The sequence below is a fragment of the Poecilia reticulata genome, chromosome 1, assembly GCF_904066995.2.
Source record: "Poecilia reticulata chromosome 1, P_reticulata-male-v2, whole genome shotgun sequence".
NCBI classification, from domain to species: domain Eukaryota; kingdom Metazoa; phylum Chordata; class Actinopteri; order Cyprinodontiformes; family Poeciliidae; genus Poecilia; species Poecilia reticulata.
Window position 1 is genome coordinate 16,144,985 of NC_088830.1, and position 25,506 is coordinate 16,170,490.

General features: G+C 38.7%; 1 protein-coding gene and 1 long non-coding RNA gene across 3 annotated transcripts in view; one reads left to right on the top strand and one right to left on the bottom strand.

Moving 5' to 3' along the window:
* The window catches only part of LOC103464017 (uncharacterized), a 50,072-nt gene extending 36,455 nt beyond the window's left edge, over positions 1-13,617 (top strand). The window contains exons 2-5 of one of the 2 annotated variants that reach the window (XR_533574.3): positions 5,011-5,088; positions 5,187-5,292; positions 6,417-6,521; positions 13,531-13,617. This is a non-coding gene — a long non-coding RNA (uncharacterized LOC103464017). Of the gene's footprint in view, positions 1-5,010; positions 5,089-5,186; positions 5,293-6,416; positions 6,526-13,530 lie in introns of both variants that reach the window. The other variant, XR_001776841.2, reaches the window with a different exon arrangement.
* unc93b1 (unc-93 homolog B1, TLR signaling regulator) lies at positions 10,911-23,845 on the bottom strand. The gene is made up of 13 exons (XM_008407805.3): positions 23,603-23,845; positions 21,827-21,931; positions 21,604-21,745; positions 21,173-21,326; positions 20,925-21,086; positions 19,823-19,952; positions 19,602-19,695; positions 17,874-17,998; positions 17,004-17,186; positions 16,629-16,902; positions 16,002-16,123; positions 15,799-15,921; positions 10,911-14,934 (listed from the first exon to the last, which is right to left on the bottom strand). The coding sequence occupies exons 2-13, from the start codon at positions 21,929-21,931 to the stop codon at positions 14,680-14,682; spliced, it is 1,869 nt and encodes a 622-aa protein (XP_008406027.1). The 5' UTR covers positions 23,603-23,845; the 3' UTR covers positions 10,911-14,679.
* Between the last annotated feature and the right edge of the window lie 1,661 nt (positions 23,846-25,506).

Below are 25,506 nucleotides of genomic sequence, written 5' to 3' on the forward strand. Positions count from 1 at the left end.
CTGAGGCCACAGCTGTGCTCCAGCTGAGACGCCGGCGGCTGACGTAAGCAAAGAGGTGTTCAATGGCCAGCCTACTTCCTGTCCTTTGAATATGGTCAAGATAGAGGCAGCGAGAGTCAAGAGGCAGAAGAGGGCGCGTTATGAATCAAACATTGCACATCTTTTGTCGCTGCAGAGAGCCTGATAATCAAATAAAAAGAGCGGCGAGAGAGGCATTCAAGTTACTTTACAGAACAGCTTTTTACTGTAGAGTAGACGCTTGTTTTCAGGACCATCAAAAAATATCAGTCATATTTGAAAACCAGTTTATTTAGAAATAACAAAGTGCAATGAGTGTAGGTAAAGGAAGGACAAGAAGTATTCTATCATGTCAAGTTTTCCCAAATTTGGTGGAATTACGTTTATATTTCTAAATACATAAAATATGAAACTCTCATTACTGTATTATGATGTTTAATTGTTGTTTTATTTTTCATTTGTATAGGACGGATGTTGAGTAGACAGTTTGATCTGCTGCCATTTTGTGTTTTATTTACAGATCTGGTTTAAAGTTCCACATAAACATTATGGACATGAATGATACTAATCCTATAACTGCAAAAAGAATCTGTTTAACTCTTTTTGTATTCATAGAACAGCTGAATTTAATTTAAAACACACTGGTATGATATCACCCAACCAGTTTGTATTATTTTTTGCATCAAATTAGTGGGGATTGGTGCTGCCACACTTTCACATTTAATTTTGTGAAAAATATTGGACAGGATGAATCATTTTTCTTTCACTTAACACATTTGTGATACCTTGCTTTAGTCTGTGACAAAACTTCAATGAAATACATATGCATGCAAGAAACTGCCTCTGTCTTTTGCAAATTGCTCCCTATAGCATTGAACTGAAGGTAAAAGTCACCAAACCTCTTCACATCAGCTCATGAGCAGAGAGAGAGAGCTTCATGAAATGGGTTTCAGTGACTGATGCGGTGGTGCAGAGCGCGCTGCCACTGCACTAACAAGCAGTGGAGGGATGTTTTCTGCTAGAATAAATTATTCCTCTTTGCAATTCTAATGGATGAATCTGGATTTGGCAGTTGTTAGGAGAACGGTCTTTGCCGGACTGCATTGTCAGGTGTAAAGTTTGGTGCAAAGACAGTTATGTGGAGGGGGCGGTGAGGGATTGTAGCTAATTATTTTCAGAGAATGGAGCTCAACATTGTATGACGGCGTCAGTTCCAACACGACTGCACCAATTGACAGAGTGGTCCATAATCCAGAGATGAGTTTGGTTTGGTGTAGAAGAACATGACTGACCTGCGCAAAGTCAACTCAACCAAACAAAACATCCTTGGGATATATTAGAGCAGAGACTCTCGTCTAACATCAGTGTCTGACCTCACAAATGTTTTTCATGAAAGACTGTAGAAATATTTCCAAAACATTTGGGGAGAGCCTTGTCGGTGCTAAGCTTAACTCTGGCAAGCTTTGAAGCTTAAAGGTTCTCCAAAACTTGTTGGAACACATTTTCAACAGGTTTTGGCCAAAATCATGTGAATTTAGAATCAGAAGTCATTCAAGTTCAGAAGTCTTTTAAATGCGCTACATTAATAAAATGATGGGATATGATTCATAGAACTGATTATAAGACCATTTTTTGCTTCATTTTCTTACATTTTACATTTGGCAATAAAGAATTGATGTGATTTACAGCTCAAAATAGAAACATTATCTGAAACAATGCTAGCTCAAAATCATACGTTTTTTTGTTATTTCCACTCAGGATTGTCTTAATTTTTTGTATTCAAAGACTATTTCCAACCCACGTTATTTTCCCACTTGAAAAGCTTTGTGATATCCTGTCTTACTCAAGGTCAAGGCATCTTTATTACTCTCACATAGGAGACATTTGTGTTTAAAAACGGGCAGTGCTGCTGGAGAATTTGTCACTATAACAAAGCAAGCAATAACTAGAAAAGATAGTTTATCGTTTATATCTGTTTCTGTTCATCTCCTGCAAAGCCGTGGTTTGTTTTACTTATCTCTCTGAATTAAAGCGGAGTCTGCTCTGACTTCATCTCCACAACTCATTCATCAAACCCATTTGTCATTCGCTTCATCAAACTATTTGTAGCACCGCAGGGTTCAATACAACCATGCAAATGTGTCATGAGACACATTTATTTCTGCTGCAGCTCAAAATTAGAAACAGTTCTGCCTGTGCAGCATACAATCCAGGTGATGCTACATGGTTATACTGTTAGATAAAACTTTCATGTGCCAAAGGAGAGCTAGTAGGTCAAAAGGTTAACCGACAGCCTCACCCAGTGACAATTTCTTATGGCAGCAGAAAAACATACAAAACTACATGCCTCTTTTGAAACCACAGGGTTTCCATTCACAACTGACCTTTCCGTTGAATTTTCAAAGCAGATATTTGATCATTTCTAAAATATGTTTTTAACAAAGAAATGCCTCCCAAAAACAAAAACACACTACCGTACATGGAGCACGAGACATGTGGAGAAACTGCGTATCATTGTAAACAGAAAACTGATTCACTTACATGACAAAGAAAAACATTTTAAAAGGATTATATCAAGTAGATGGATCTACTTGAATCTATTTGTAACCCAGAAATGTTTAGAGTAAGCATTCTTGCTTTCACCAGAAATCATGTAAAGAGGACGCGAGAAAAATTTGTGAAAGCAAAGTCAATGAACTTCCCCTCACCATCTGATTTGAGACGATTTGTACCTCAGGATTTGAAACAATTAGAAATTTAACTTCAAATGAAAAGACGCATCCGAGGCTGAGGAACAGGGACACAAACAGAGGTCATGTCTCAGAGACAGCATATAACTTGAGGGAGGTCAGTTGCTATCCCATCATTTTTAAGAGAGTTGTTTGTGAGCATAAAGTTTGTCAGGTAAAAAAAATATATATTTTCTTGTATTTTGTTTTGTGTTCTTTTTACTTTGTGCCTCCTTTCTCAGAATGAAATTTCTTTTGTCCCCTCTGTTTCTGAGCAAGATCACTGCAGCTGCTCTCTGATGGTATGCTGCAATTTTAACTTCACTTCCACACGTGTAGCATCAATCTGCAGAATCTTTTTAGAGCAAAGTGAAATCTTGTGAGAAAAACTAACTGTAGATGGATTTCAATCAAGATGTTTGTACAGCTACGATATTCTAGTGAAGAATTGTAACTTTTTCTATTCCCTGCCACTACATACTACACTTGCTTGACTTAAAATAATAATAATAAGTTTTTGTATGTTTTTACAGGCAACAGTTTTAAATGAGAGAAACAGAAAAGCAAAACAGTGTAGATAGGTCAAGCCTCCATTTAATTATTTTTTACTCTAATTAAAGATTCCTTGAGATATTTGGATTCATAAGTCATATTTGTGAAAATAAAAACACTGAGATTCTTTTTTTTCCCCCATTAAAAAAAGCTTTAAATCATCTCCCGCCTTATTTCAGAGATCACAATATGGTGCATTTTCTTGGGGGCACAGGGCAGCATCAAGAACAGGCCTGAACAAGATTGGACAGGAACATTTCTATAACAGCCAATTAACAGCAGTTTCTACAGACATTATTATGCAAAATTTCAGCGACTGCTAAAGTTGGAGAAATGTATAATGTATTTTGAAGAAGGTGGAACATTCACAATAAACATGCCTAAAGAAAAGGTTTATGTCGCGTCTAGGTGGGATCTAATGCAGTGTTGTCTTTAAAATATTCTAATCCTTGATAAATTATAGTAATGATTAGAACCACAACACAGGCTGCATCTTCATTAAAGACATTTGAGTTTGGGAAGCCATCACCCCTGATGGTATTTCAAAATCCTGTTCATTCTCTGCCTATAGCCCTCCTCCATTGTTACTCTATACGATGGCACTGCTGACCTATACGATTAGACCAAAACAGTGCATTCATAAGCCGAACCTCTGTGGGTCCTGTCTATATGATCTGCTGAGTCGACAGGGCGCTCAGGGTTAACAAAGACAGAGTTGGATCCTAACCGCTGGTGTGCGCGCTCAACCCATTCCTTCACTTTACGCACAGATTTGAGCTCAGAAGTGCCTCTTTCCGCAACCTGCGTCAAGTTGATCAATGTTAGTTAGAGGAACCACGGAACTCTCCCGTCACTTAATAGTTGCCTCTCAAAAAGCGTGTTTTCAAAGCTAATTTTCTCTTCTGTCTTCAATGAAAGAGTAAATAAAAAAAAATACAAATTAATGTGAAAACCTGAAACAACAGTTTGCCATTTTCAACAAACGTCTTCCTGAAATAGCAAGTCAAGAAATATTAATTATTAAAAATAATAATGGTAAAAGAAATAATAATTTTTAAAAAACTTCATTAAACATAATTGTCACAAGACATAATGATAATTTATGGAACAATACGCAATAATAGTATGTTTTTAATAATATTCTTAGCAATATCTAGTCTATATAAAATATCTTGTCAAATACTAACTTTTGTATTTTGACAGAAATGCTTCAAAAAATACATAAAGTTTTATTTTTTACAAGTATGCTGGTACTGCATTACAGTGTCAGGTTGGTATGTAGGTCACGATTAGCTTTTATTTTGAAGGTTTTGGCCAGCCGGAAGAGGTTGGTCTTATTTTCATCACACTTGACAGGCTCACCTAGCCAAGTCGCGAGAGCTCATGCGCGATACGAGCACGGCGCGTGACCGTTCATATGAAACAGAAGGTCCAGTTTGAGACCAAAGTCTAAAGATGATTTGTTGCGTGGGAAGTCCGAGGAAAACAGTCTGATAAAGTATAAATTACTGATTTTTTTTTCAAGAGGGAAAACAGTCAAACTGGAGCTGTTGTTGGGACACAAATGGTTTATTTGATCATTTATGTGTGCGTTTTGTGGAAAATTAAGCTTAAAACGCAACATTTTGTGTATTTTGTTTTTTTATTCAGTTATCGTTTAATTATTACAAAACTTCCCTTGGTTTTTTCCTGACCTTTTCTTATTTTCTAGCCATGAATAGATATTCCAAAACCTACACGAGCTCACCCATCTCCTTCAGGGCCGTGGGCACAGCTCCCTTCTTTTAAAGTAAGATCACACTTTTCACTTAGACTGAAAATGCTTGTTGCAAACAGGCTGTTTCCTTCCATTCCCCATGTGCTGCTCCCCCCCCACCCCCCCAACAGGTGACTATGTTTGAACAGGAGCACTTCCAGGGCAAGTGTCTGGAGTTCATGACCGCGGCATGGACAGCATCCGCTCCATCCGAGTGGAGCGTGAGTCACACAGCCGGTAAGTCTCAGTGAGCAGCTGATTGTTGTGTGTCTGGTTGTATCTGTATATATGTGGTGTGTATTCTGCATTCACCAGAAAGTAGAGGAGAGAAGTGAGTGATGTGAAATATATTCAGCATCACCGGAGGAAAAAAGCTTGTTTGTATAGTGATTCCCCATTAATTTGCAGTTAGTCAGTTTACAACCTCAAACTTAAATGTGCTTTATTAGTATTTTATGTTATTTATTTCTGAGAGAAAACCAACAATACCTTGCTGACAGAAGCTAGAAAGGGAGCGTCATTATTCAAAGTAAAACAAGTCCTGTTCTGTCACAAACCAAAAAGCTGATCAAACAGGAATTACTTCAAAATAAATATAAAAACCCAGATGCTTGTTTGCAAATGCACTCAAACGTAGCTAATTAAACTAAAACTGAAGAGCTTGGCAGGAAGATGGAGCTTGTACATGAGATAACTGTATCGTAACTTTGAAGTATAGAGTGGCAGCATCATTTTGTGTTGATGCAGGAGGGACAAAATAGATGACGTCATAAGGAAAGAACATTTGAAATGCTAAAGTATTTACATGCTGGTAATCCACAAAAAAGATCTAAATATACAAACAATTACATTATTGTACTATCTTGTACTGCTATATAAATCCCTTCTAATATTCACAAAAAATAAATTAGTTAATATTTTAAATGTATGCAATTTAAAATATTGTACTTATTTAATAAAACATTTTTTTAATCCTCTGTATTAAATCAACTGACACAGCAACTTTTACATGTTTAGATGTTTAGCCAATATTTTAACTCCTGAAACAAAGAGAAAAAAATGCATTTCATGACATGTCAACGCCTACTTCTCACTTTGTATTATACTTTGAAATAATCACCTTGGCAATTTTCTTTCACAGGAAATACGAGGCAGATTTTACACTGCTCTCAGCACACTGTTGTTTTTGTTCATGAGAAGTCTCAAAAAATCATTTAAGAGTGAAAAAATGTGGGGGGGGAAAGCCCCCATAGTTGCTTAAATGTTTCTGTCTGTCAGGTGTGCGCTGCCCGGTTCATGTTCACAGTTTTCATATTACATATTTAACCTTTTTTTACTAAAGCATGCAAACATCTTCACAGTTTCATCACAGTAGCCGCATGATGATTTTCGAGAGGGAGTACTTCATCCGTCCCTGCAGGCTGGTTCATGCCCGAGGTCGACTCCACGCATGTGCAGAGTGGAGAGTAAGTAAGTCTACTGGCTTTTTTTTTAATCATAAATGAAGTTTCAGAAAATCTTAAGACAGGGTAATAAAAAAAAAAAAGGCCCGCTGAGTCACTTTTCAGCATAATGGAGCTCAAACGCTCTTTTATCTACAAAGCGACACTCATTAAGTCATTTGGTGAGTTTAAAACAAAAGTGTTTTTGTGTTTTTATGGGTATTTCAAAAGAATTACTCTAAGAGAAACGTAGACAGTGGATACAGAAAAGAGGAAGTTAATGTACAAAACAATTAAAATGATATCTCTCAGGTGTCTTGAGAAAGTAATCAGAGCACATTGCATTCACATAATAAACTAAAACCGAGGAAAATAAATTAAAATTTGGTGCAGCTGCAAGTTGTAAGAAGAAGACCAACATTCACATGTTTATTGCAGCGTTACATAAGTTAATTGAATTATAAACATTCACTTCATTAGCCACTTTAAGAACCACGTCTATTTAATTGTTTGATTACAAAAATATTAAAGTAGACCATTAGCACAACTAGACATACTGAAAACCTATCATCAGAATAAGGAAGAATAAGATATAATTAACTTTGAAGGTGGCAATCCGTTTTGGTGGCCTTAGGATGGCATCTCTGCTTTTTGCGGATGATGTGGTCCTGTTGGCTTCATCGGAACGTGATCTGCAGGTCTCACTGGAGCGGTTCGCAGCCAAGTGTGAAGCGGCCGGGATGAGGCTCAGTGCCTCCAAATCCGAGGCCATGGTCTTGAGCCGGAAAAGGGTAGAGTGCCTTCTCCGGGTCAGGGGGGTCGTCCTGCCTCAAGTGGAGGAGTTTAAGTATCTGGGGATCTTGTTCACGAATGAGGGAAGAAGGGAGCGGGAGATCGACAGGTGGATTGGGGCAGCGTCTACTGTGAAGCGGGCGCTGTACCGGTCCGTCGTGGTGAAGAGAGAGCTGAGCCAAAAAGCGAAGCTCTCGATTTACCGGTCGATCTACGTTCCCACCCTCATCTATGGTCATGAGCTTTGGGTCATGACCGAAAGAACGAGATTACGGGTACAAGCGGCCGAAATGGGCTTCCTCCGCAGGGTGGCTGGGCTCTCCCTTAGAGATAGGGTGAGAAGCTCAGTCATCCGGGAGGGACTCAGAGTAGAGCCGCTGCTCCTCCACGTCGAGAGGAGCCAGTTGAGGTGGCTCGGGCATCTGGTAAGGATGCCTCCTGGACGCCTCCCTGGTGAGGTGTTCCGGGCACGTCCCACCGGGAGGAGGCCTCTGGGAAGACCCAGGACACGCTGGAGGGATTACGTCTCTCGGCTGGCCTGGGAACGCCTTGGGGTTCCCCAGGAGGAGCTGGAAGAAGTGGCTGGCGAGAGGGAAGTCTGGGCCTCCCTTCTGAAGCTGCTGCCCCTGCGACCCGACCCCGGATAAGCGGAAGAAAATGGATGGATGGATGGATGGTGGCATGACTGTTGGTGCCAGACGTGCAGGTCTGAGTGTTTCAGAAAATGCTGATCTGATGGGATTTTCATGTACAAGCATCCCTTGGGTTTGCAGATGACCGTCTGATTGCTTCGTGAATGTAATTGTCTTGTTGGTGTCGGGAAAATAGGTCAAGAGGATATAAAAGCCAACAGTAGCTCAAACATCAACATCTAAACCCTGTGAAAATCACACCAAGTGACTCTCCTGTCAGCTTAAAACAGGAAACTGAGGATACAGTTCTCCAAATCCAGAAAATTACAGATTAGATCAATGTTACCTGGTCCAATAATTTTTGATTTCAGGTGCGACATTAAGACTCCAGAGCCAGAATTTGGTGTAAATAGTACAGCGACTAGCGACCTGTCCGGGGTGTTCCCCGCCTCTCGCCCTTTGACCTCTGGAGATAGGCACCAGCACCCCTGGTAACCTCTCCAGGGATAAGCCTGTAAGATGATGGATGGATAGAAGAATAGTGCTGCTTTGTGTCAATGGCTCAGCTTTGAGAAATCCTGATTATTTGATCATGTTTATCCTATAGTTTATCCATCATTTGACGGCTGCTTCCAATGCAATAATACGCTGTGTTGCAAAACAAATTCATTTGTCCTAGTTTTAACTTTATTTTTGTCAGTCTCTGCCCCTTTGCTTTGACTTCTCAACAAACAGAACACATTTTCAGTTCTGAGAGAGATCCTGTTGTTGAAGCTCGTACAGGATTGGAGGTGAGGGGGGAAATCTGCTCATCCAAAACAAAAACCACTCAGGGGAGAAGATACATAAAATATGTTTTCATACATATAGTAGAGTCAACATGTTTAGTCATTATGGGAATACGGTTTTTTGGATTTCGATTTCACCGGTGATGGTATCTTTCACATAGACCCAGCACCTCCAAACAGCCTGAACAATTGGCTTAAGAGGAAAGTTAGATGTTATACATTTCTAATATAATCTAAAAAGATTTCAGCCAGGATAATAATTTATTTTCCAAAAGCCAGTCTTTGAATTTGCTGATTTATGATGGAGAGCTTTGAACACAAATGTTCCTGCTAAATGTTTTACATGTGAGAATGACATCTCTAATTTTGCAATGGTAATACAAAGTATAATACAAAGTATTTTGCAAATACCCAACACAGAGATGATACAAATAACTTTAAAAGCTAAACAATTTCTAACAAATATAATAAAGTGAAAGAAAAAAAAAAATCACATTTTAGAGCTGAAACTGCTTCAACAGTCTAAGCTTGATCAGCCTGAGCCTGTTGCTGTCTGTTTAATCATCCCCCTTTGTGGCTGTGCCTCTCCTTAGCTTTGTGTGCTGTGAGTAGCCGGGCTCCAGGGTACATCATGGAGCATGAGAGGCACAGTGGAGATAATCAGCACTGGAGGAACTGGGGCTCCCACTGTCAGACACCAAACATCCAGTCCATCAAACGCATCAGGCACTGAGGAGCCTCGTATCGAGACCGGCAGCAGGGTGGACTTGAGCAAAAGAACCCCTGAGCTTGACCTCAGTTTGGTTCAGAGGGCTTTGGACCATAACTACAACACAAACCAAGTGGGATCTAGCATCTACCTCCCCACCCCAGCCATAGTTTCTTTGTTTTAAGGAATATTTTGTTTTTGTACAAGTTAAATAAAGTTTAGACTGAGCAGATAAAACAGTGCGGACATGCAGGAATGTGTTTTGACAATTTGCACAGAACTTCACATAATATTTTTGTACATTGTTACCTCAGTATTGAGACACAACAATATCAGAGTCTGAACATTAAAACTTAAACTAAGGCTTCAAATATGAGGAGCCATCAGAAGAAAATGGAAGAACATGTTACCAAGCATGTACAGGTTTAGGGGCCACTGTGGATGAATTCAGCAAGTTTTATTCTGTTACACATGAAGAGACTTTTGAGAAAATACCTGATCATTCAAAATGATAATTTAAACACCTGATGCATATAGAAGAAAAAGAAAACATATAAAAAAATAAGCTTCTTTCTCAGTTGTTTTGTTATTCTATGTACTGACCGCTGACAACACAAAGAGTGGGACCAGTATTCTTAAAAAAAAAACAATTTAGCTTCTCATTTCTAATGACTAATTTATGTACTAGATTTCTGCAGATCATCACAGCAGACAGGCTTATTAAAACATAAAAAGCCCCATGAGCATCCTTCGGTAAACTGTTTTTATTCAGCTGTGGATTCATGCAATAAACATCTGCTTAATGAGCATTTCTCGCATTGCAAACGGTCACGAATCCTGTCTTGAAGCGAAACTAATTAACTTTAATAGCTGCACACAAAACGGAGACAGGTATCTCAAGAGTAACATAAACAATTTTTGATTCACAAAAATTAGTATTATATTAACTATGAAGCAAAAATAGATAATTTGTATTTAGCATAATCTTCCAGCTTCCCTGATCCTTTTGTATCAGCTTGTGCTCATGTTTTCTTACACATGTAATTAGCTTTAAATAGATTGTTTTTGTTTTATTTATTGATTCATTAACAGTGATATCACTTGTTGCTCCTCTCTGTCTCTAGTCTCTTACAGAGAGTTAATTTCAAACACCCTAAAGACTAAGACAAACTTATTCTTTAAGAGTTTATTTTAGGAGAGAGCAACCGTCAAATATCTGATTTGCTCTTCTTGATTAAACCAGTGAACTCTGTCCTTGGTATGCGAGTGCTGGTATTTGAACATACTCTGAAAGTTGATTCAAGGAATCAGTTATATCTCATTCTTTACTTGCTGTTCTTCAGAGTTTCCATGGAGATATGTGTTTAGTTTGTTTTTTTACCCACTTAATTTTAAAAGAGGGTGAATAGAAAATACAATACACATCTTGTAAGCAAAACGTAATCGCTTTCATCTATTTTAAGCTCCTGCTTCAGTGTATGCAGAAAAGAAATATCAGTAAAGACAACAGGATAACACTTTATTTGAAGGGATGTGCATAAGACTGACATGATACTGTCAAAAACATGACTAACACTTGTCATGAATATAACAGAAGTCTTTATGAATGTTTATGACTGTTGTCATGAAGTGTCATTTGGTAAATAATGACACTTTTAATGCAAAGATGCACTAAAAGTTGCATTGAAAGTCCATTAAAAATGCCAACTTCGCATTAAATTATAATTTACAAAATTAGGCAAAGTTGGCACTTTTAATGGACTTTTAATGCAACTTTTAGAGCAACTTTGCATTAAATATTGCGAACTCTAAAAAATATATGGGGAACAGTGCAATAAGGATGTTTCTCAGTTCACTAAAATACGTGTTGTGCATAATAGTTAATACACCATAGAATATAGATAACATGTTCAGGTGTAAATTCACTCTGAAATTAACTAAGAAATGTGATCTCCAAGTGTAAAACCAGCCAACCAAATAAAAATAGAATCTGTTTTTTTTTTGTTTGTTTTTTTTAATCTAGCCAATAATGTTTCCTCGCTTGGAGTGGGACAGATTCATCATTGGAAGCACCTGCGCTTCACTGCAATGACATTGAAAAATCTCCCGCAGAACAAAACATCTCTATAAGACCCAACAGCAGATCTGAAAGAAAAAAAAGTCAACTTGTCGTCATTAACAAGATATTTCTGCACTCCAGATATTTTCCCGTCGCAGCAGGAAAGATTCAGGCATAATGAAGGACATTAACAATAAATCTGCTCTACTTTAACGCTCAGGATGTGATGACGGCATTACAAAGAATAAGCACAATATCTGGACCAAAGCTGCAAATTAATGTTATTATCTCCCCTCGGTGATTTTCTTCCTGTGACAGGTCAAGCTTTCATCTGGGAGAAGGGAGGCCATTAGGTATAATCATACAGCACACACAAAGCTGTTTCTGCGTCACGGGAAAGACTGCAACTGCACTTTTTGAATAAAAACTTTTAACACTTTTCAATAGTTGGATTCAATTCAAGTGCAGCTTTTCAGACTTAATCCAGTCAGTGATACAAGTTAGATGCCCCTTGCAGCATTTGAAAATCCTGCAGAGTTTAGTGTCTGTTTAACTATGGAAAAGCACTGAGAGGGGACATTCTTTTGCTCAAAGATAGAGGAAGAATTTTAATAAAAGTGAACACACAAGCGAATGCCATTCATCCATCCGTCGTCTAGACCAGCTTGTCCTGGCTGGGTTGCAGAGACCCTGGCGCCTGTCTCTAACGGACATCGGAAGAAAGATCACCAGTCCATCACAACATGCATCCATTCAGACCTATGTGTAATTTGGAATAACTTATTAATATAACTTTTTTGGATTGTGAGAGGTGAGAACCTACACATGTACTGGGAAAAGAGACAAACTCCACAAAGAGAGACCCGACAAAATCAAGTGTTTGCCATCTACCTTCTAGTGCAAATATCTTAGTACAATTAACTTCTCAGGGTAGTATAGATCCTTGTTTTAAGTCAATAACTCCTTAATATTGATGGAAAGGTACTAGTGATAAATGAAATAATCTCCCCGTGGAACAAGACGTTTTTCTTAAGTCAAATGTTTTTTACTTGACTTATAAGAAAAATGTCTTACAAGTCAAATAAGACTTGACTTATAAGACATTGCATGTTTTTGCGATGCCACAACCTCATTGCTGTTCTAATCAGGAGTTTGAGTTCTCTTTGAACAGTGTGTGTGCCTTTGGAAATACATCCATCCATCCATCCATCCATCCATTTTCTTTCACCCTTGTCCCTCAGTGGGGTCGGAAGGGTTGCTGGTGCCCATCTCCAGCTAACATTCCGGGCGAGAGGCGGGGTCACTCTGGACAGGTCGCCAGTCTGTCGCAGGGCAACACAGAGACAAACAGGACAAACAACCATGCACACACACACACACCTAGGGGCAATTTAGACAGACCAATTAACCTAACAGTCATGTTTTTGGACTGTGGGAGGAAGCCGGAGTACCCGGAGAAAATCCACGCATGCACAGGGAGAACATGCAAACTCCATGCAGAAAGACCGGGGCCGGGAATCGAACCCAGAACCTTCTTGCTGCAAGGCAACAGCTCTACCAACTGCGCCACTGTGCAGCCCGTGTTTGGAAATACAATGTTTTCTATAGTTCAACACAAAAATCTGTAGCTGAACTTGTTTGCAGTAAATCACCTCAGCTGTAGACGAATCGTTGCACGTTTTGAAAATGAGAGTAGCTTCATTTATATGTTTTTGCAGATTTTATGAATTTTCCAATGGCAATAAAAGCTGCTAACTAAACAGCCGTCTGTCTTGGTTCACCTTTGGAACTGCTGAATACTGAACTGCATTAAATCTAAGCGCACATTCATATTCTTCTCTGCTATCCTTCAGAAAAGCAGGTTTACAGCCACCCTGTCATCCTGGTCTTAATGCAAGACAGAAGTTAAAACGACAAAAAAGTCTTATTCACATTCAACAGAATAAAGCAGGCTCTTTTAAAATTGCTGTTAATACAAAGTTTTCATGCTGCTATTCAAATGATAAAATCAATTGCTAATTTTTTTTTTTTTATTCAAATCTGTTTCTTTCAGATCTTTCTTTTACAGCCAAGTACTCTCCAGATTCAACAAAAGAGCCTGCTCATCGATAGATCTGGTAAACATGCAGCGCGAATTGAGCGGATAGAAAACTGAAAGCATTGTGCTCTAAATTGTTAACTGTAGACAGAACATGTTAACAAGAAACATACAGTCTCATCCAAAAACATCAACATTACATTAAGAAAATATACATTTAAGATAAAAAAGATTTTAAAACTTTCCTTCCAACGAAATTCTATAAAACACTGATATCTGAAAAACCATCATTTGTGTGTATTTTTTTTTTTTATCTTCAAGGCTTTATCACCCTTAAAGACTGTCATGGCCTCCTCAAGGCAGCTGCTTAGCTTTATAAAAACAAACAGGCATAAAACTGTTTATGAATTTTAACCATCTGCTAAGATACATGTGGTTAAGAAACTGAAGAGATATGAAACTGTAGATTAAGAGTGTGATCAGGCATTGGAAACTACAGCCCTCAATATACTGCAAAATATTTATACACATGTAAAAATAGAACATTTTAAGACATGAGGGGGAAAAAAATGTGTTTGCCCATAAACTTATGAACATTTATGTTTAAAAATCGACCAAACAAGAGCTGTAGTTCCTTGTTAAGGTGCTATTAGCAGTGAAATTGTCCAGACTTCAACAACCAGAACCTTTAATGCATTTCCTTAGGATTTGATGTGATAGACCAACACAAAGTAGCACATAATTGTGAAACAAACAATCGCCATGGTGAAGCATGATGGTGGAAGATTCATGCTGTGGGGATGCTTTTTTTTTTCAGAAGGAGCAGTTAGACTAATCAGAGGTTGTGGGATGACGAATGGAGATGAATGTGGGGCAACAATGTGAAGTAAAAGTGTTGATCTGTCACATAAAACACCAGAGAAATACATCAAAATGTGTAAAATGTTAAGGCGTATGCCACCTTCCACTGCATTGGTCTGAAAAAGGCAAAGCTGGCCGCACTAACCAGCTCTTAGGACGACCCACAGACGATTCTACCAAGATGTGACCATAATGCAGAAAGTTTCGCTGCTCAAGGCCTTCTTCCCTTTCTGCTTTAAATATATAGCCAGTTAACATTATAGTAGCATAGTGCTTCCCATTGTTCCTCATTCTTTCATTTTGTCATATCTCCCTTCCGTCGTCGTCCTCCGCGTGGGCCCCCCGACCCTCAGCCCCGCTTCTCTGGGCTCTGGGCGAGTCAGCGCCCTCGGCTCTGGCGTCCCGGCCTCCTTCCTCCCTGTCCCCTGCTACCATCTCCTCCACAACGCGCTCATCCTCCTCCATCCGCTCTTCCTCGTCTTCGTCGTCATCCTCCTCGCTTCCCTCTGAATCTGACTCATCAGAGTTGTCCTCTTCCAGGTAGCGGTAGCCTTTCACCTGAGGGTAAAAACATACGCTTTTATTTTTACTCTCCACTTGGATGTTTTTACAACTCGGCTGTGATTTTGAGACCTCAGTCACTCCTGCACAATCAGGTGAACAAGTTTTCATGTCTGCATTAGAAGGTATCAGGAGTATGAAAAAAACAGAAAGGATGAAACTTTTCCAGTCTGAATGCACCGTCTCATGAATGATTTATGTATACGGTTTAAAATCACCACCAAGCTTCTCAACAGTTTGCTGGAGTTCTGGTCCTTTGTTCACACACATCTTTTCAACCCTGTCGTCAAATTTTGATTTAATGAGTTCGGTACTTTGTCATGACGACTCCAAAAATATTGACCTTGTTGTCTTTAAGCACATTCGTAACTGATGTGTCTGCATGTTTAGTCTATAGTCTATTTGAAAGACACAACTGAACCCACGCTCCATCTTCATGGCAGATGTTTTGAGTTGTCTCTACATTTGTCTCTGCTATTTTGTGAAGTGCACCAGTCCCTCCTGTAGCAAAGCAGCCCCACGACATGATGCCAACACCTCTGTGCTTATTTTAAATAAGACATTTGCTATAACTGAAATTACACTTCATGTTCTGTTCTCAGTTTGTGTTTCGCACAGGAAGATCATGAGAGGTACACAGCCTCTTACTTCATTTTCCTGTGTTAAAAAGTATTAACTTCTGTTTAACACCCCGAGGCAAACATGAGAAAACTGAAAACAAACATTAGCATCAGTCTCCAGGACTAACTAATCTGGATTATCACTATATTGCAGATAAGATTTCAACTGCTTCTAACTTTTGCATTAGAAAATCTGTGCTTTCCCTTTAAGCAGCTGCACATGCGCAGAGAGATGGGTCACCTTGTGTCTTGGCCGAGGGATGCGAGGCATTCTAGGCTTCACTTTCTGTGCCACGCGGCGCTCCATCACCCAATAACAGTAGCACGCCAGTAACAACGTAGCCAGCAGGATGGACAGTTTAGCCTAAGAGGCAACAAGATTAATAAAATAACATATTAGCATATAAGATTACATCCAGGAAAACACTATGAGCTAAAACGTACCCTCATGGGCATCTGGGACCAGAGGTAGACGACAAAGATGGCGATGGCCTGCCACCAGTGGTAGATGGTGTAGACGAAATCCAGGCGCTCTTTTTCCTCAGCGTACAGAAGGCCGACAACAGCTGGGGCGCACAGAGACAATTATACGAGAAAAACCATTTTAAGAGCAACACAAGAATTCAAAATCCTTTTTAAAAAGCATCTATATTATGATCGATTAAAAATGTGAAGAGTGCATTAGTATTTTTTAATGTTAGCCTGTTTAATATTCCTATTATCAGTAAAAATGCGAAACCAAACAATCTACAATGGAAAGAGTGGCTGTGCTGTTACTAGGGCCGCAACTAACAATTATTTTATTTGGTTGATCTATCAATTATTTTATAATTAATGGATTAATTGGATAAAAAAACAAGAACCTTGTACAGATTTTTAATTTAACCACTTAACCCTTTTTTACACAGTATTACAAATACATTAAAATATGCAAATATAATTAAATACATTTTTTTCAATAAGAAAATAAATGTAGGGTGAAGCTAAAAATAGATAGAGAAATAATTTCAGTGGTCGATTAATCGTTTCAGCCGTAGTTATGATGTTAACTGGATGATCACAGATACTCACTGCTGACCCCTGTCTTGTTCAGGGCACTGCCGAGTCCCCACAGCACCACGATCACCAGCAGGGGACCCAGATACTCTGGTGAGTTTGGCTTAACAGTCAGAATGAGGAGAACCACCAGCAGGACTCCATGCACCGCAGCGCCCCCCATCAGACACACCCATCGTGGGAAGCGCAGGAGGCTGAGAGAGAGGAGGGAGAACACGGAGCAGGAGAGGCCGTAGACCAGGATGAGGAGCCAGAGGGATTTTATGCCCAGAATGCAGACGCCATAGGACTGTTGGGGTGGGGGGAAAAGATAATTATACCATTTATTACGACCAAACCTGGATGTAACCGGCAGGTCACTGTAGAAAATCAGCGCATTCAGTTCAGTACCAGTGAGAACCCGCTGATGATAAACAGCATTTCCAGTCCGCTGTAGATGAAGAAGGGGCAGAGCAGCCGCAGGCGGTAATCCCGCAGGTGCTTGAAGGGCAGCTGGAAGATGTTCCCCCAGCCGATGCTACGGAGGTCGATCTCCTCCGTCGGCCGGTAGGCGGGGCCACACAGCAGCAGGAACTGTGGGAAGAAAACACACTGATTATAGGTCATGCTGAGTGAAGGTAATGCTGAGTAACGTAAATATTCTCCGCATCACGAGGAGTTTGGACTGTTTGGGAAACCAGTCATGACAGCTACGGCCACCAAAGGCCCTAAAACGTTTATGGAGTTGGTGTTGAAGTTAGTGGTTGCAACATGACAAAATGTGATAAAGTTCTCAAAAGAATAAATACTTACGGCTCTATTTCTATTTTACAGTGAGTAATTTACGTTTTTCCGATTACGTCTCATTACTCCTCTTCAGTGAGAAAGCTTGAGGTCAAATGTTTGACGCCAGAACAAGAAGTAACCACACACAAGACCAGCAGCTTTCAAATTACCTGTTATTGAAAACAGCGGGTAAAACAGGAAGCGGTGCTGCTGCACATAATGAATAATAACCACGCTGTCTAATGGGATCTCAACAACTGAATGTAGGAACTGTATTTGACTTTTGCCGCTTATAAGATGCAGATTCAAGTTGCATGCAAGGAGTGGAGTGTAAAAAAACTAAAACAACTCATTAAATAGCTACGATCATTCTTCAAATAATGATTCTTATTACAACTATAAAAGAGATTTTTATAGTTAAAAAGAACCACAACAAAAAGATCATATAATTGATCTAAAGAATAATGTAAAATTGTTCCCTAGCGCATCTCTTACAATAATCATGGCGAGGAAGGCGAAACCCATCAGGATGCTCTCCACCTCGATGAGCAGCATGGAGCGGGGCAGGTTTCTCAGAACGGTGCTGTTGAAGCCCGGGATGATGCCTTTGATTGCAGCACCTGAACGTCGGATAAAAAGGCAGGTTTGATCGGTAGAAAACAGCTGCAAATATGAAGATTTACACCAAAGGCGTTTGGAAAATTCTGCTTTCAGTTTCTCAGAGATATAAATAAAGTTAGTTTCAGTGTGTGTGACAAAAAAAAAGGGAAACTATCAGAGGTGGTGGCTTTTCAAAGAGTTCATGTTTAAGGCTTTGTATGTTATAGAATTGGATGAACTGCAGGAGAAACGAGGACCTATACTTCCATTTGCTTCAGTGGGCACTTCCACTTTAAGAAAATCAATCAAACCGACTGTAGATGAGTCCCAGAACCCCAAGCCAATACAAACCAGTGAAGGCTTTATGGATTGAATTTAAAACAGTTTAAAGAGAAACTCGGTGCAAGAACAACTGTAGGAAGAGTTGATGTGGGTTTACAGATGATGAACTTCCTGAGAGGAGCAGACCCATCTTAGAAATCAGTCTGGCTGAAAATAGCAGCAGGGTTTTCAGTTCCTCATGAAGAGGTTAGCTTTTTTCTGAAGGACTAAAATGTCCGTTTAGCCAGGTTGATTTTCTCATCAGTGAATCGTTTCTGTGTTGCTTTGGCCTCAAGTTTAAGATACTTATTTTGCTGAAAGACCACATAATATAATTGTTTTAGTTTTTTCACAGAATCCACTAAATTCCTACTTAAGAACTTTTAGTATTTCAAACTACCCATGATGCCATTCACTCATGCAACAGCCTTTGAAACAAAAAACAGACCCACAGCATCACAGATTCTTTGCTGTACTCTGCAGTAGAGTCCATTCTTTGGCATGTTTGTTACACAAAAGTTCAATCTAACAGGATTGCATGACTAAAAAGGACAGGAGTGCACAGCAGAAAATATTTGTATTTTTAGCAAAAGGTACCAGCTGCACTATTTTTGGCACATCGCACTTCGATGTATGAAATAAACACTTTAAAGTTTCAACTCTGACCCCTACGTAACGCCCATGCACTGACAGTAACTTGACAAAATGTTGCTTGCTACTTACTTAACAGGTCAATCTTTAGAAGCTAAATTAATCTTAATGCCATTTTCTTTCCCATTTTATTTTATTTTTGATTTTAATTGTAAATATGTGCAACTTTGAAGAAGTAGGTGAATACTTGCAGCCATTTTCTAATTTATAAACCTCAACACTTGACATGTTATTTTGTCTTTCCCCTTTCTGAGTATCACCCAAGACAAAAATGGACCAGTAGGTTACATGATACCTACAGCAAAAGTGAGCAGAATAAAGTCTGTGTTTTATCATTTTCAGGGTGAGATGAGATTATGAATATGAATTTTTTTTTTAACACATCTAACCCAGGAGTGCTAATAAGTGTGGAGGATGATGTAGCGTGCTTAACACTAAACCTATAGGTGAAGAAAAAAATGATGTAACTTAATAAAGAGCCTTAAGCTATTTTTTCTCTCCATGTGTTACACTTTTTGGCTGGAGTTTTGTTTTTCCTCTCTGCTAAAACATAATCAAATGCAAATAAGTTGATAAGACATAACTATTCTCAGACTGAAATATTTTCAGTGCTTTCCTCATCTGTCCCCAGTCAAAACAGGATGCGTTTACCACATGTTTTCACGTTGCAGAGAACGTGGCTGTTATCATGCAGGTGTTCGTGGAGGACGAGACGCATGGGGAACTCGGCGAAGACGAAGCTCAGCTGACATGGAAGAAAATACAACAAAAACATTTACGTTGATTTTCTCTTCGTGTTCAGTGTCGGTTTTACACAATATGACGCACGGGTGGAAAACGGTTGCAGAGCAGGGGCAAAGGTACAGACTCACATTGAAGATGACAAAGAAAATGGACTGGAAGGTGATGATGTAGCTGTAGCAGGCCCCCTTTGGAAGCTTCCTCTGCTCCTGAACGTGCTCCTCCTTGTAGTTGGCGTATTCATAGTACTGCTGCGCCATCCTGCAGGAGGGGAGGGGAGTGTGTGGCAGAATGAGCTTTACGACAAAAAACAGCTCACATTTATTTAAACACACACACATAGATAAATTATGCCTTTTCTGGGGACAATTTTATAGAGAAAACAACTCTGCTAGTCTAAGATAATTTGCAAAGTCAGCTCCTAGTTTGGCTTATCATCGCATCACAAATAGTAAAACAATATAGTTTAAAATGCAAACACAAAAGACAACACAGACTCCACAATTTAAAACCCTGAACACATCGTCAAATTGATTCCAAAATAGTGGCAGTCCGCTATAAGGGCATAACTTGTCAGTCCTTACACACTGCTTCACTTTTAAACTCAAATGATGCAAAGCTGTGTTCATTTTTAGATCTGCAGTGAAGCAGCTCCTCATACTGACACCTTCCACAGAAAAGGACCTTTCTTCCAGATTTCTTACAGAAAGGGCCTCACAACTCCCACCGGATGCTCCATGGGTTACTGAACCGGTAGCTCTAAGATGAACCAAAACATCACGAGGAGCCGAACCACTGAAGATTTTCAAAACCAGTTTGGGATTTTACAAGGTAAGTTCAACATTGTCGTGTAGGCTTTCTGCCCATGATTTTTTTTCACCCCTTTATATATAACATCATTATGCTCAGCAGCTTGATTTTTGTAAGTCCTGCCACTGACAAAGGTCTCAAGTTAAAGTAAAAGTATGTCTCTTTGCTGACGACTATGCTGTATTTTGTAGAATACACAAAACAGTGAATAATGAATGCTATCTGACCAGGTTACTTGATGTGACTTTTTGTTTGTAATTAATTTGCTTCCCTAGTTTCTCTAGTAGGTGCTATATTATGGATACTAGTATCTCAAATTACTGAAAATAACCAAAACGCCTTAGCACAGACACTGTGCTTATATTCAACCTGAAGCAAAACAGATCAGTAAAAATCTGTCTTCTTTAGCGCTTTGCGCCTCACCTTGTTATGTAACTTCCCAGAGAAGCCCAAAAAGGCACAATGGCCACACCAATGGCTACAGCTGAAGGAACTAATGTGTAGTACCGCTCCCAGTAATTGGTTGAGACAAATAGTGCATAGATTCCTGAGGCCAGAAACATCATCCACTTAGTGCCAAGAAACCTGAAAAGGAGATAAAACATGGGGAAAAATAACCATCAGATAAAGATAAAGGGATTCATGTTTCCTTTATGTCTGTGTGACTCCACCTGATGAGTACGGGGGTGTAAAGGAGGCCGATAATCGGGGTCACGTTGATGCCCATCAGCATCTTCCGGTCGATGTCCTCAAGACCAAGGTTGCTGTATTTCACCTCACGGTAGGTCATGTCGTAATGAAGAGTCAGCTGCATCTGTAAAAGGCCTAGAGAAAACAAACACAGGATGATATAAACACATCTTAATCTCTGCTATATGCAAGTGTTTTTATCTCTTTTCTCTGTTGAGGTTCCAGCACATCTTTCCAAAATTCCAAACACCTCGAGACTCCTTTCAGTCGTATGTGTGTGTGTGTGTGTGTGTGTGTGTGTGTGTGTGTGTGTGTGTGTGTGTGTGTGTGTGTGTATGTATGTATGTATGTATGTATGGATGGATGGATGGATGGATGGATGGATGGACGGACAGAATGGATAGAAGCTCACCCATATAAACACTGTACACAATCATGGCTCCAAAGCTGCTGGCAGCAACATTCTTGATGACTCCCAGCCTCTTTCTTCTGTAGTACTTCCTTTCTTCCTCCTCCTCATTGTACTGTGCCTGTGGGCCCAGAAACTCCTCCATCTGAGCAGAAAAAGGAAGTTACGTCAGCAGCTGTTTGCGTCAAGAAATCAGCATCTTTTACTGATCCTAATCAGAGCTCACCTCTCCCTCTTGCCCCACATCCAGCAGTTCGCCCGCGCCACCATTGGGAGGCGCTACAACCTGATCACCATCCTCAATGAGCTGTTCTCCCACAGTTGCCTCCATCTGGTGACCAAAGAGGGCAGTGCACAAGATTAAAAAAAACTTCTCAAACTGATTGAAATTGTATTTAACGGTTTGTTGAAATAGCAATAAATATTTTTTTTTATAATTTGAGGCACATTTATGTATTATGTAGTCTGCTAGCGTTTGTAGGTTTTAATTGCTGATTTTTTCTTTCTTTCATTCTGTACCCCACCACACCAATATTTTGTTAATAATTAATTAACAAAATAATTAATCAGTTATTAAAAATAACAGTCCTATTACTACGCAAGTTATCAATGTAACTAATAATACCTGGAGTTTAGATTACTTCTAAAGTTGAAATTAAGAAAAACAAAGGGATGGAAATAAAAAAATGGCCTAATAAACACACGATATCAAAGATTATTGACACATTTTAATAAGTAAACATAGCAAAAACAATTATTTGAAAGCAACAGCCCTTTTGACAATGTACCTTTCAGTTATTACAATCATCCTTCATCCTGTCAGATGTTTCAATTTTATTATTATAGAGTTTTTTTCTTATATTTGTGTTTTGTTTGAATGTTAGCCTTATTTGCATTTGAATTAGTTTTTTTTTCCCCCAACTTATTTTAGCCTACCATTTTTCAAACATAACCTCTTTCCTGAAGTATATTAATAGCGGTGGGAATTTCTCCTTTCTTTGAATTCATTTTTTAATAAGTAAGGAAAAAACTCAGTTGTTTCAGGTTTCTAAATCCAGTCCGAGGGGATTTATTTTCTGTTAATCTATTTGCTTTTCATGCAAATGACCAATCAAAACAAAGTTATTTATTAACTGACACAGAAACACAGTGGTGGCAGTATCATGCTGTGGTAATAGGTTTTTTTTCACTCTCTCTTTTTGTGTATAACTAAATAAAAACATATCCTTAATGATCTTCTTTTGTGCTGGTTTATTAGATAAATCCCAATAAAATACATGTATGAAATGTGAAGAAGTTCAAGGAGTGTGAATATTTTAGCACATATTTCTATTTTAGCACATATTCAGGAGAAAACTTGAGATCAGAAATCAACACCATCAGGGGTCAATGATCTATGATGGAATTAATATTTGCCAATTTAGCGATAAGTAAAAAACGTGACCTTTTTATAAAAATCAGACATATCTCCATAGGTTTGATCATCAAAAAGTCATGTGTTTATAAGCCATAAAATTCTTGAAAACTTCGTCTGTGCACAAGCTATCAGCTTTGCGCTTTAGGAACTGACTTTAAAGTTAATGAGGAAGTGATGACCAAATGTTTTCACAGGTCACGGAGGCCTTAAGTCTTTAAAACTATATAACAAGAACTCTCCCATCCTAAATAAATGCGTATTAATTTCAAATAATTGTCAAAAAATATATTTTTTTTTATTTCTTCAGCTGTACAAGTGTTTTCTCTTGTGCTAGAACAATTTCTCTTGGAAACAAAGTTAAGTTTTAAAATATTTTACAAACTGTGCACACGTTTGTTTTCCATTAATAATAAAGTCATTAGGCGTGGATGGACTAGTACCATGGCAGCTGGTTTTGTGGTGCACAAACGCCCCATTCCAAACCTGAAACCTGCTCCACCCCACAGTCTGAGGCGTGTTTCCAGCTAACTTCATATTACAGCGTCCTTGTTTTATTATCTAACAAAACAGTGAAAATTCACTCACCACGTCGGTCTCAGGATTCTCTTGCAGAATGAACAAATTGACCACCTGCCAGGCAGAGACATGCGGACGCCTCCCCCCTCTCTGCTGCTTCTAGTCTCAGTTGCTTGTTGGTTCCCGTTTCTGAAGCAGAGCCTCAAAGGTATAAATAAAAAGTTTCACGGGGGAAACGAAAGTTTGCTCTCTCACTTCCTCACCGCTGCTGCGTCGCAGTTTGTCTTAAAGGTACAGACACACTCATACTGAGGAAGCCCTGCCTACTCTCACTGAAACACACCGATGAACTTTTGTGTACCTCCGAGCAGCTGAATCCTTCCCATTTAAAGAGCGACGCATGTTGGGGCAGACTGCTGGTACATGTCAAGAAATTAGAAGATGATCAACAAATTCATTTCCTATCTGAAAAGAACGTGTGTATTATGTAGATTGATTACAAAGAGTAAAATCTGATTATGTTTGTTAGTGTCGTAATGCCTTAAAGATAATTAAAAAATCTACATAAAATGTTTTGTAATATTTGGTTGAGGCTCTTTTTGCCAGTGGTGGAGAAAGTACTCAAAAAATTTACTTAAGTAAAAGTACAAATACACAGACAAAAATGTACTCAAGTAAAAGTCAAAGTACCACATTAACATTTTACTTAAGTAAAAGTAAAAAAGTACTGGCTTTTAAAAATACTTAAGTATTAAAAGTAAAAGTACTTGCTGAATGCATTACCTAATCGCTAATATCATTAAGTGTACCAATCGTATTTAATTTTAATACGTCAGTAATGTGCCATTTTAATGAACAATGCCACAGATAAAGCATGTTTTTATAGTGTTTACTCTGTAACATAGTTTAGACTTAGATATGTGATTCTATGCATCATAATTTCAGGGATGGAAACATCTTGTCTCCTGTCCTAACATAACATGAACTTCACTTTTTTTGCCACACATTTATTTTGAAAGAAATCCAACTGGCAGAGGAGGACATGGAACCAAGGAGCCACGTAGCAGAGTTGTAATCTAGACCACTGAATGTGTGTGTGTGTGTTTGTCATAGTACCCCCAAGAAATTAATACTACTTTCACCCCTGCTTATAAGTATAGCTGAAGTATACTAAAAGTATACTTGTACCAATTTCGAAATTAGAACTTTAAACACACTTAAACATAATTGTACCAAAATACACTTTTAATATATTAAATAAAAGTATACTTTAAGTGAACAAAATATAGATTTGCCCAAGTGTAAATATACACTTTCTCAAGTATATTTAAAATCTATTTTGTGTAAATTTAAAAATATATGCTCAAAATATCTTTTTTTTAAATTTACTTAACACTACTTTAGATGATTAATTTCAGTATGTTTTAAATTACATCTCAGTGTAAATTTTAGGGTAATAAAGTATGCCTTAATTTTCTTTATTTAACCACGTGAACCCCATTGAGATCCAGATCTCATTTTTAAGAGGGACCTGGGCAGAAGTCTGCATCACGCAGTAACCTGATTACAAAATTGATACATATGCAGAAGTATGTCTTTTAGGCACCTTTAAAGTGTGTTTAATGTAATATGTATGCATACTTTTTAAGTACCTAAAAAGTATGAATTTTTAAGTGCCAATAATCTTTTACTATTTATTAAAATTGCATACAATAAAAAAAATGATAATCATGATGTAATTTTTAAGAAAGTACCCAATCCATTTTCAGATGTGTGATGTAAAACCTGATAATCAACGGCCTTAGCTCCAGTTCACACTCCAGACCAGATGGTGGCGGTATCGCACACTTTCATTTATTTAAAAAACGGCACAAAGAGAAGAAAAAACTTGAACGCAGGGAAGATAACAAGCGCTGTTCAAATTCGCCATTTTTACTTGCATAATATTGCCTTCAAAGTAGAGAGGGCCTTGA

What these genes read in the sequence shown, in the direction of transcription:
- unc93b1 (XM_008407805.3), bottom strand. Translation starts at nt 21,931, where the DNA reads ATGGAGGCAACTGTGGGAGAACAGCTCATTGAGGATGGTGATCAGGTT. An exon ending in ATGTGGGGCAAGAGGGAGAG is followed by an intron (nt 21,746 to 21,826) that starts GTGAGCTCTGAT and finishes TTTTCTGCTCAG; the next exon opens with ATGGAGGAGTTTCTGGGCCC. An exon ending in CTGGGAAGTTACATAACAAG is followed by an intron (nt 19,953 to 20,924) that starts GTGAGGCGCAAA and finishes CCCCTCCTGCAG; the next exon opens with GATGGCGCAGCAGTACTATG.